The sequence below is a fragment of the Penaeus chinensis genome, chromosome 30 (genome assembly GCF_019202785.1).
Source record: "Penaeus chinensis breed Huanghai No. 1 chromosome 30, ASM1920278v2, whole genome shotgun sequence".
NCBI classification, from domain to species: Eukaryota; Metazoa; Arthropoda; class Malacostraca; order Decapoda; family Penaeidae; genus Penaeus; species Penaeus chinensis.
In genome coordinates, this window is record NC_061848.1 from 13,542,499 (window position 1) to 13,554,998 (window position 12,500).

At 41.7% G+C, this 12,500-nt stretch overlaps 1 protein-coding gene across 1 annotated transcript in view; it reads left to right on the forward strand.

Moving 5' to 3' along the window:
* The window catches only part of LOC125041250 (involucrin-like), an 18,173-nt gene that overhangs the window by 4,075 nt on the left and 1,598 nt on the right, over positions 1-12,500 (forward strand). Inside the window, exons 4-5 of the mRNA XM_047636087.1 lie at positions 2,130-2,223; positions 2,478-2,605. Of these exons, the coding sequence (XP_047492043.1) occupies positions 2,130-2,223; positions 2,478-2,605 (222 nt within the window). The remainder of the gene's footprint in view (positions 1-2,129; positions 2,224-2,477; positions 2,606-12,500) is intronic.

Below are 12,500 nucleotides of genomic sequence, written 5' to 3' on the forward strand. Positions count from 1 at the left end.
GGGGAAAGAGATTTGTGGGGGAGGGTAGAACAGAGAAGGAGAGGAAGTGCAAAGTATAGGGAATAAGAAAAAAAGCGAGAAAGAGGAAGAGGAGTAACGAAGAAGAGAGGGAAAGGAATGGAGAGAGTCAATGCGAAAGAGCGGGAAGTAGGACATAGAAGTGAAAGAGAGTAAGGAAGACACATGAAAAATTGGAAAGGGAAAAGAAGAAATAGAAACAAAGAAAAAAAGAGAAAGAAAAGGAAAGAAAAAGTAGATAGGGAAGAAGGAGAGAGAGAAAAAAAAAAGAAAGGAAAGAGAAAGATGGAAAAAGAACAGACGGGGAGGGAAGCGTGAAAGAGAAGAAGAGAAAATAGAAGTGTGAAACGAAATTAAAAGATAGGAAAAGAATATAAAAAGAAGAGGTGAAAAGACACAAAAATAAAATAAAAAGAAGAGATGAAAAGACTAAATAGATGGATAATTGGAAAATGAAAAGAATGCAATAATGGAGAAACAAAGAGAGGAAAGTAAATACATAGGATATGGAAAGAAAAGAGAGTTAAAAAGAGGCGAGTGGAAAATATCTAAAATGAAAAGGAACGAAATGAAAGAGAATGGAAGAAAAATACGAGAAAAGAAAGGGAACAAACAGGAATTAAAAAAAAAAAAAATATATACATATTAAAGAAAATAAAAAAATCGAAAATAAAACAATTCTATAGACAATGAATCACAACAAACGCAATAAAAATCACATGATGGTGCTGATCATTATTATGATAATGACGGAGAATAACAATAGTAATAACAATGACGATGGTAACAATAATAATACCAGTAGTGATAGTAAGATAGAAGAACGACCATAAAAGACGAACAGAGGAGGAGGAGATGGCGCCGGAGCAAGGGCAAGAAGGACCTACCTGCTGAAGAAGGTCCGGATATGCCGTAATGAAGAAGTTGCCCTCCGAAGGCGCCCGGAGCCATGGGGTAACCTTCTTCTATTATTAGGATTTTTTGTGTGTGTGCGAGGTTTGGAGGAGGAAAGGAGGAGGAGGAAAGGAGAGGAGAGAGGGGGAAAGGAGGAGGGAAGGGGAGGTAGAGAGGAAGATAGAAAGGGGGGGAGGGAAGGAGAGGAAGATGGAGGGGAAGGGTGGAGGAGAGGAAGATGGAGGAGGAGGGAGGTGGGAAGGAGAGGAAGATGGAGGAGAAAGAGGAAAGGAGGAGGAAGGAGGGAGGAGAGGAAGACAGAGGAGGAGGGAAGGTGGAAGGGAAGTTAGATGGAGAAGGAGGAAGGGAGGGGGGAAGGGGAGAATGAGGGAAAGTAGAAGAAAGGGAGAAGGAGAGGAAGGTTAAGGAGACTTTATTGGGGAAAAGGGGGGGGGGGAGTGAACAGGAAGATGGCGGGGGAGGAGGGGGTGATTACGAGGAGGAGAATTTTGATGATGTAGTAGAAGAAAATATAAGAAAAAGAAGGGAAGAAGGAGTGTGGGGGGAAATAAGGGACAATAAGGAACAGGATTAATAGAGTCTGAAGCGGTGCATTTAAGAAAGAGAAACAGAAAAATGTAGAAGCGAGAAACAAAGGAACGAGAATGTGGAAATCATTGTTGGAAAATCAGGAGAGATAAAGAACCAGAGAGAGAGAGAGAGAGAGAGAGAGAGAGAGAGAGAGAGAGAGAGAGAGAGAGAGAGAGAGAGAGAGAGAGAGAGAGAGAGAGAGAGAGAGAAAGAGAGAGAGAGAGAGAGAGAGAGAGAGAAGAGAAGTCAAGCTTAACAAAGAGGAAAGGGAGGAAATTGGAGAAAATCACATGAAGAATTATGAAAAGAATAGGAGGAGGGGGAGGAGGAGCGAAGAAGAGAGAAAAAGACGACAGAGGTGAAAGGGCGCAGGAGAAGGAAGTTGGAAGAGCCTGCAGTCAGAAGATTCTTGCTCAGACGTTGATAATGATCGTATATTTTGAAAGTTTTTTTGTTTTTCTTCAATCGCCTATTATCATAACAGGTACACTTTACTTATTACTTCTTCCAGGCTCTCAATTTAAAGTTAATTCTAGCTCCTTTGCATCGGGGACAGCGAAGATCAAATAACGAAAACCTAATCGTGAAGACCTAATACCGATTAACGAGGTCCTACATTTTTCAAGAAGCCTTCTCTCAAGACAATTGAAGGCCAAGGATGGACAAATAAGCAAGCAGGTTAACGAAGAGTTTAATTTTGGAATTTCTGCTTTCCTGTTCGTACGGGTTCATCGCTCAGATTTCCTCCTCCCTCGAAGTCATTAGAGACGTCTCAAGATCAAGATGGTTCGAGACCTGAAATCTTGGATACTATCGCGGTTAGCTCCTCGCGACCGCAATTCAAACGGGTTTGTACTCCTGCTTCCTGTTCGCCATTGATTACTCGGGACGGGCTTTTCGTGATGCTGTGCTCCAGTTCTGTATACTTATATGTAGGTATTTTATGTGCGTTTCCATGTCTGTGTTCCTGAAAGGCGGGGGAGGCGAAGTCACCCGGGAAACGCAGAGACTCTCGAGGGCTCTTGCAGGATGCTACAGTGACGTCGACGACCGACGCTCGCGGGGGCGAACTTGTCACCAATAATTACTCTCCCCGTTCCAGGTACCCCTTCTCTCCCCTCCACACACTCGCTGTACCCACTTCCCCTCCTCCCAAATAACACTCTATGCCCCCCCCCCCCCCCCAGCACTCACCCATCCTCCCTAAATACACAGCACTCTAGACTCACTCCACTTCTTCCTTTCTCTGTTAACGATTTCCTCAACTCTAGCCCCCTCTTTTCTTCCTTACTCTTCTGACCCCTTTCTCCCTCTCCCTCTCTTTACGCTCTAGATCCCTCCGCCTCGCCTCAACTTTGTAGACCCCTTCCCCCCCTCTAGCTCCCCCCCCCCCTCCATTTCCTTCTCTCCCCAGCTGCGCCCTCTGCACCCCGCCTTCAGGCCCCGTAACTCGTGGATTGGTACTAAATGATCCCCTTGCTACAGGAAGTCATATTTTCGTTTCTCGTTCTAGAGCGTGCGTATGCTAATCAGCTGCTTATTTTCGGTTCATAAAAGAAGACAGTCGAAAAATATACCAGTTGTATGATTTTTTTTAAGTAAGGGAAAGCAGGTGCAGATCAATCGGTTATATAATTCCTTCTTAGGATTGAAGGAAGGTTAGGCTTGCATTACGATATGTTAATGATTGTCCAGCAGGTAATCAACACGACTTTCATGCTATTAATAGTCTCCCGGAAATCATTATTACTTTTACCGACTTGACGTAATCAACTTGACGCAAGATCAATTTAGAGCCATCGACGGTTTGCAATTTCGACATACGGTAAAAAAAGGGTAAAAAGGAATTCTGGTTTACCGAACGCAGAGGTCAAAGAAGGGGCGGGGCGACGGCGCAAAAGGTAGAACTTGCGGCCGTGGAGTGGAAGGCGGAGTGAGGAGGGCGGGAGTTAGTGTGCGTGGGTGTGTATATGTGTATATATAGGCTGTATATCTGTGTATGATTTTGAAAATGAAGTAATGAAGATGATGATAATTATAGTGTATAATGAATAAGATAATGATAAGATAATGATAATGATATTACATAATGAATATGATGATGGTAGTATATAATGAATATGATAATGATAAGTTAATGATAATGATAGTATAAAATTAATATGATCATGGTAAAATAATGATAATATGAGGACGGAGAGAATACCAACAATTTTGATGCTCATGGTAATAAAATGATAGTGATAATAGTAACTGTAATAATGATGAATATAAAAAACAATAGTGGTAATAATGATAATAATAGTAGTAATGATGATAATGATAATAATAGTAATAATGATAATAATAATAATAATAATAATAATAATAATAATAATAATGTTTATGATAATAACGACAGTAATGATGGTAATAATAATAGTGATAACGATAATGATGATATATTATAATCATAGTATTCATATTGACAAAAGTGATAATATTAGTAAATGGTTTTGATACTATTAATAGCAATAATAAATAATGAAAAACAAAAACGAACAAATAAGGATGAAAATAAATAAAAAATAATGCTGATATAACTAACGAAGATGATAATGATTAGTGTAAGGATACTAATAGTAATAAGAACATACGAATAAATGACAGAGGAATGGTCACACTGAACTAAACCTGCTACTAATGCTTTTATTGTCACCACAACCGCCAGTGCTAAATGATAATAGCAACAACCTTAGTAATGATGATAATAATAATTAATGATTGTCATGACGATTATGACGAGTGTCCAAAAATGAAAGGAGAAGAAAATGAGTAAAAAACTAAAGTAACGAAATATATGATTATTTTTTTGACCAGGAGATTGAATTGACAGTTCATAATTGATGACAGATTGACAGGTTGTTGATAATAGTGCATTGGCAACTGACAGATAAATGTTAGGATGGTTGTGATAATTATTTGAAAAATGTCGATGTTACTTTTTCATTTTCCAATCATCATCGATCTCTTAGATGCCTTATCGCCATGGAAAATGAAAGACATATATATATATATATATATATATATATATATATATATATATATACACACGTACATACACGTATGTATATGTATGTGTGTGTGTGTGTGTGTGTGTGTGTGTGTGTGTGTGTGTGTGTGTGTGTGTGTGTGTGTGTGTGTGTGTATGTGTGTGTGTGTGTGTGTGTGTGTGTGTGTGTGTGTGTGTAATATGTTTTATAGATAGGTAGATATCATATAAGGAATATAATCAATTTAGAAGAAGAAAATCTATTGAAAGTTGCAAGAAAGGTTAGAAAAATGAAAGGAAGAGAACAGAAAATAGAAAGACACGTGGGGTGGATAAAAGTAAGACCACGTGAAAAGGAAAAGAAACAAAGAAAATCCAATGAAAGAAGACACATGAAAGAGACATATATGACATAGGATATTTGAAAAAATCTTACTCTCTTAAAAAAGGCATAGCAGCAGATAAAGACAGAAGGAATAAAGATAAGCGAAACTCAGGGCTAGAAAAACATACGAAAAAAGATGAAAAGACGGCAAAATATAACAAATGCAAAAACAAAAACATGGCGTACAGGGAGGGCCGGAAAAAGCAAGGTTGTAAATCTGACTTTTTTTCTGGAGGGAAGAGACGCCAAGATTTCATTTTAACCTCACCTCACGCCCAGAGGTCGTCGTGGGTGGTCGCATCGTCGTGTTTAGAGCGGTCGAGGACTTGTCTCTCTGCCTGATAACAATGGGTATGAAAAAGAAAGTAGAAGGAAACAACATGATTTTTCCCTTCACGCCCATTGGTCATTGCGGGCGCAGGTTGGACACGTGGGCGTATTCATTACGGCGTAGGTATGCTGACTGTAGGGAGGTCTGTCTTCGATCGTTTTGCTTATACTTATTATTTTTATTTTTTTTTATCGATTGAACGAATTTTTCCAAGCATAAGCCTTTTCTAAAAATGCTTTTGATAAACCAAAATGCTAAAAAAGGATGATAGATGTTTACTAAAACTAAAGGATTTAAAAGGCCACACACCTGATTGCAATTTTTAAGGAAAATAAATATCCTCGAAAATGGTGACACATCATAAAAAAAAACTCTACGGTCATCCCCATACATATTTAGATTATAAAGGGCTTCATCAAACACAAATTTGACCAATCAGCTAATCATAGGGTGTGATGGGGGACAAGAAAATAATTACGTTTCTCTCATGGAATATACGTGGTGTCAACCGTAGAATTAATGACTTGCTCTACTACATTCATAACCATAATGTTGACGTTATCTGTCTACAAGAGCCCTTCACATCAGCCACTAAAATAAAAACCGCCCCTAGAATTAGAGGGTACCACTCCTATACGAACACGGGGATGACAGGCCTATTGACTTATGTCAGTGACACCATACCGCATAATTTGGTGCAGAAGTCTGATGACAATAATGTGCAATATCAGCATTTACACATTCGAACAGCCTCTGGGTTTTTCTCTCTGTACAATGTATACGCAAGGTGTAGAAAGTTTCAAACTGATTCACTGCCCAACTTTCAGAATCACGGCACAATATGCATGGGGGATTTTAATGCTAGGCATTATACATTTGGAGACAGTCAATGCAATGAAAATGGCGAAGAGTTCCGAAATTTTGTGAATGATAGATCTATGACCGTATATGATACAGACAGGAAAACTCACGTGGCGGGGGGTAGGCTAGATTATGTAATAGGAAGGGATCTTGTGCATGGAAACGTCAGAAGCATGCTTGCAACAGAGCTAATCAGTGACCACTTTGCAATAGTAACGAGATACGCTGTTGATAATAGTCCATCTGCAAAAACAAATAGGCTTAAAATTTCTATTCCTCCTTACCTTGAGCACCACTTTAAATCACGTATTTATGACTGGTATAACGATTACACAGTAACGAGTGTTGATAAATTCTCCATGGACATGATGAAAGTGGTCACTGATTACTACAACACCTGGGTCTGTCCAAAGAAAACCTTAAAGAACAACAATTCACAACGCCTAAAACAACCTAAGTGGGTCAGTGACCCTACACTATTAAGGGAACAAAAGCGAGTTCAGGAGCTTTGTGATATCTACAAGCAGGACAATACACCTGACAATCTTATTCAGTTTCTTAAGGATAACAAAAATCTACGGGATTTAAAAACTCTTTTTAGAAAAGAACACTTTGAACAGTTCCTACAAAGCATAAACAATAACACCTCAATGTCTGAGGTCTGGAAAAAAATTAATCGACTCTCAGGCAAAAGAACTAACACCCCGCAATTCCATAGTCCTCTTGCACAAGCAGACATGCTCCTTAGTCAATGGGCTGGAGCGTCCAAATTGAGCTCACTTCCCACAAATATTCAGAACCACCTTAGTCAGTCTAAAATTGCACGTAAATTTGCCATTGAGATTGGATGTTCTGAGACAGACCCTTCAGACTTTGCTGACATTACTGAGTGGGAGCTGAACAATGCACTGTTCAAAGGAAAAGCGTCTGCACCAGGTGAAGATGGAATTACCTATAGTGTCCTCCGCCTTATAGCTCAGGTACCTGGTAATCCCCTTTTGCACCTGTGCAGGCTAAGTTTGTCAGAAGGTATTCTGCCTGGCCTCTGGACGCGCAGTCTAATCATCCCTATACCGAAACCAAACACTGATAAATACCGCCCAATCTCACTAACCTCATGTGTATGCAAAGTTCTAGAAAGGATAATTTTGAACAGACTCAGGTACAGGTTGCAAGGTAAATTATCTCACAGACTGTACGGATTCATAACGGGACGTAGCACACAACATTGCTTTGCAGAGTACTACTCAAACTCTAATCCAGGGAAGCACACTGTTTTTCTTGACCTTAAGTCAGCTTTTGACATTGCAAACAGAGAAATTATCCTAGAACAATTAGTAAGCTTTGGCATCCGGGGTAAATTATTGAGCTGGATTAGAATGTATCTTTCGAACAGATCTGCAAGTGTCTTGTTCAGGGGAGTGAGAAGTTCCACCACACAATCTTTTGAACTTGGGACGCCACAGGGAGGAGTTCTCAGCCCTATGTTGTTCAATGTCCTCATGCACAAGCTGGTGGCAGATATTCCACTTGGGGATGGTGAATCCATTATATGCTATGCTGATGACATATGTGTCAAAGCATCATCACAAGAGAGGATGCAAATAATTCTCGACAAACTCACAACTAGGGCTCATGAGTGTGGATTAGTCATATCCACTGAGAAAACAATGGCTCTCAATCCATGTATCATACCCCTACCCACTTTTCGCATAGGTGACCAAGAGCTTGACATGTGTCATAAATATAAATATCTCGGGGTGAACATAAATGATGCAGACCTGATCCCTTCCCTGAAAAAGAGACTCTGGGAGAGACTGAAACCGTTGAAAGTTCTTGTTGGAAGAGAACATGGCATCAATGTTAAGCTCGCTAGACTGTTTTACTTGGCTTTTATAAGATCAGTTGTAGACTACCATGCACTGCACTTGTTGCAATGTAAGGAATCAGAAATAAATAGCTTGGAGGTAGTGCAAAATGAAGCCATGAGGATTATCCTCGGCGCCCCGAGAACAGCAAGGATAGTAAACATGAGGTCGGAACTTAACCTACCATCCATCTCTAATATAATAATATTTATTTCCACTATATTTGGGGTCAAAGCTCTGAGGGAACCCTTGTATCTTTCAGACTTCCAAAAACAAATGCAGCATAAAATCACGCAAGCAGACGTGACTAATCACACACACGCGCGCCCTCTAATACACAAAATCTCCATGAACATTACAAAGCTCAATGTCCCAATTAGTAAAATACCACAGGGTCGATCCATTCCACCATGGAAAAATTCAAAATTGATCGTGCACCTTACGTGTCTACCACAAAAAAACAGTGTACATAACTGCGTGTTACAACAAATTGCATTAGCAACGGTGAAGGAACACACAGAGTCTATGGGCGATGATGTATACGAGTGTTACGTTGACGGATCCGTACAGTCTGGATACAAAGCTGGTTGTGCTTGTACTGTATACAAAAATGGCCTACTAAAACATCAAGTTAATATGAGAGTGCAAAATTGGGCCAGCACTACACAAACGGAGCTGGCAGGTATACTCCTTGCAACGGAATTCGTAATGTCTCGGGGCTCTGGAGTAGTTTTCTGTGACTCTCAGAGTGCTCTTCGGACACTAAATTCTTTCAAAGCAGGTGGCGGTGAGGAAATTGTGAGTTGCATTAAGCGTAACGTAACTTGTGCAATAGAGCGTAATTTTAACATTCAATTTGTATGGATACCATCTCATGTTGGCATAAGCAAGCACGACCACGTCGACAAATTGGCGAAGGAAGCCTGTAGCAAAGATACTGTGAACATAGATCTTGGGATGCCTCTTGCTAGGGTTGCACATATATTGAAAAGTTCTCATAAGGAAGAACTAGTAGATCTGACAAACACTCAAAGGCCTGAAAGCTGTACCATAAGGCACTACGATCAGTATAGAGATAGCAAGCCCTCCTATGGGTGGCACCGAAGTCAAACCAGACAATGTGACGTGGTTATTGCCAGAATACGTTTAGGTTACAGAATGTATTGGCAACTGCACGGTGCAAAAAGTGCAGATGAAACTAAATGTAGACTGTGTAACGAAGAAAACAAGCGAACGCTTGAGCATTATATCTCGGAATGTCATGTGATACAGCCTTTCAGACCACCTAACATGAGGTATAAAGAACTATGTGAATATTTCATTTCATCTGATACATTGGAAGATATACTCGTATTATATCCTAAATTTACTATGTAAAACTGCCGTAAACAAAAAACACAGTGTTATGTAAACACGGCAAGATCATATCAACGTATTATTTTTGTATGATGTATGACATGTTTCTATACTACCATGTACAATTACAGTAGTCACAGACTACTGTACTGTGTTAGATGTATATAAAACTGTAATCATGATTGCCCACGCCTGAGCAGATAGCCAGGGTGGTAAATAAACTTACTTAACTTAACTTAACTTAAACTGATAAAAGTACTCATAGCAATGTTATAGGCTAAAATTCAAATGTAACACTATGTAATGTTATGACCATGCATTAAATGTACCACAGCTTGCCCACGCCTGTGCAGTTAGCCAGGGTGGTAAATAAAGGACTAAACTAAACTAAAAAAGGGTAACAGAAGCTGATGTACTGCCATGGCCACACAGCAAATCCGCCAGAATTACCCTTGAGAAATAAGGAATGAGCTGTTTGTTATGACTGAACTTCTTACCCTTAATTATATCCCGAGTTTCAAGTGTAGGGGTGAAGAGTTGGAAATTAAACGAAGTGTCTTTGAAACTGTTTTTTTGTATCATCTGTTTTATTTGATATGTATATAATTATATATATTTTTTGGTCAGAGAGAAAAACGAAATGAAAACGTAAATCTTTAAAAGCCCATCCATCTTTTTCCTTAGGCTCGAGTTCTTTCATTACAAAAGTCTCAACATTATTGCCAATATCCCGTCCACTTAGAAGGAGGGGAGAGGAGGAGAGGGAGGAAGGGGAGCAGGAGAGGACTGAGGAGGAGGAAAAGGTGGGGAGTGGAGGGGGAGGAGAGGAGGAAGGAGGAGGGGGGAGGAGGAGGAGGAGGAAGGGAGGATGGGAGGAGGAGGAGGAGGGAGGATAGGAGGAAGGATAGTGGAGTGGACGGGGGAAAAAAAAAAAAAAAAAAACAGAAAAAAAAAAATAAAAAAAAGAAAAAAAAAAAAAAAAAAAAAAGAAAGAAAAAAAAATAAAAAAAAAGAAAAAAAAAAAAAGAAAAAAAACAGTCACCTCCCCGCCCCTCCCCCCCCCCCCCCCCCTTCCCCCCTACCCCCCACCCCCAACCCTCCCCCCCCCCCCCCGCCCCACCCACCACCCCCCCCCCCCCCCCACCCCCCCCCCCCCCCCTCCCCCCCCCCCCCCCCCCCCCCACCCCCACCCCCCCCCCCCCCCCTCCTACCCCCCTACCCCCCCCCTCCCCCCCTACCCCCCCCCACCCCCCCCCCCCTCCCCCCCCCCCCCCCCCCCAACCCCACCCCCCCCCCCCAACCCTCCCCCCACCTACCCGCCCCCCCCCCCCCCCCCCCCCTACAACCCGCTCCCCCACCCCCCCCCCAACTCCCCCTCACCCCCCCCCCCTTTTACTTCTTTATCTCCATTCCTTTTTTTCCTTCCCCTTTTCTTTTGTTTCCTCCTCTTCTTCCTAACTCTTTCTTCTCTTTCCTCCCTGTCCTTCTTTCTCCCCTCCCCCCCAGGGCCGGCACGCGTCTGTCCCACGCGGTGGGGGCGTCTTGTTGTCCATAGTAAAACTCCACGCCGGCAACCACCACTGCCTGCCGTAGTCGCTGTTCCCGCCGTCCTTCGCTTCCCGGAGCCAAAATGCTACTGCACTAGAGGTGATACCCCCCTCACGCCAAAGAGCATACTAGGAGAGCGGCCCCCACGTCGCCAGAAAAGGAGCTGATATAGGTGCCCGCCAAGCCTCCGAACCTCCGCCCCCCCCCCCACCCACAACAACTCTCATCCCAACCCCGCACGAAGGGCTCGCGACGCGATGCCGGGTGATACCTGCCGCGGCGGCGCGCAACGGCGCGGGCGTGTATTATTTAAATATATTGTGTGTGTTGTGTGTGTTGAGTGAATGTGTGGTGTGATGTGGTGTTGTGTGTGTGTTTTGTGTGTGTGTGTGGCTTGGTGACGTGAGCGTAGTGCGTGCCGTGTGTGTGTGTGTGTTTTGTTGTGTGTGTGTGTGTGTGTGTGTGTGTGTGTGTGTGTGTGTGAGTGTGTGTGTGTGTGAATGTGTGTGTGTGTGTGTGTGTGTGTGTGTGTGTGTGTGTGTGTGTGTGTGTGTGTGTGTGTGTGTGTGTGTGTGTCATGTTGGTTTGGCTCTCTTTGCATTTTATGAAAGAGACCATTCGATTAACGAGATGTATATTCTCATTTTCTTGTTTCGGGCATGGTTATGCAAATCAACATCGATCTTGTTGTGTTAATGATGATGAGGATCATGGTGATAACCGCGAGAATTCCCGTTTATGTTTCCTCAAATTCTGAGAAAGAAATATCTCCTGAGCAGATTTTTTTTATTTTTTTTTTTATTTTTTTATTAGTGTGTTTCTAAACTATTTTTATATTAATCAAATTAATCTCGGAAGATAAACTGAAGTTCACGAACGGCGAAATGTAAACACTTTCCCGTCAAAGAGAATACATAATCGTGGGATGAAAGTGCTAAACGCTGGCTCGAAATCGCTACTTCTCTTTACCTTCACGAAAAGTTTTATTTGATATCCCGAAGATATTTAAGGAGTTATTAACTTCCATGTTATTTTTTTTCCATTTTTAATTACGCTCTTGAATTATTCATTCCTAATCAAAAGCTGTTGCGGAATTGGGAATCTTACATAGAATAAATGCGAATATCAGAATTTTGTACTTAAAGGAAATCTAGTTTGGCTATTATGAACACGCAATATTGTTTCACAAAGTTTCCTTGACATTATGTTTTTATTGTATTTATTTTCAGCCGAGAAGCAGATTAAAGAGAGAGAAATGACCTTTTATCAAACACCTTCCGATTGCTCGTCCCTTCATTAAGCACCTCTTCAGTGGATAATTTCGCATCATTTAATCAGGCGGATCAACTAGAGACGCCAGAACGCCACGCTTTTGCCTTCTCCTCGATCTCCCGTAGTGAGCTCTTACCCGAAGGTTGTTCATTTCTGCGAGGAGTGGAAGGCAGGTTCCCGCTCGCGCCCCGCCCGCCCCCTGGAAGGGAGGCTGGGCCGCTGGGGGGGGGGGGGGGGGCTTGATAATAGGTCTCAGTTTCGTGGTGAGGGCGCTCTTGGTTGTATATGTATATATATATATATATATATGTATATATATGTGTGTGTGTGTGTGTGTTTATAACT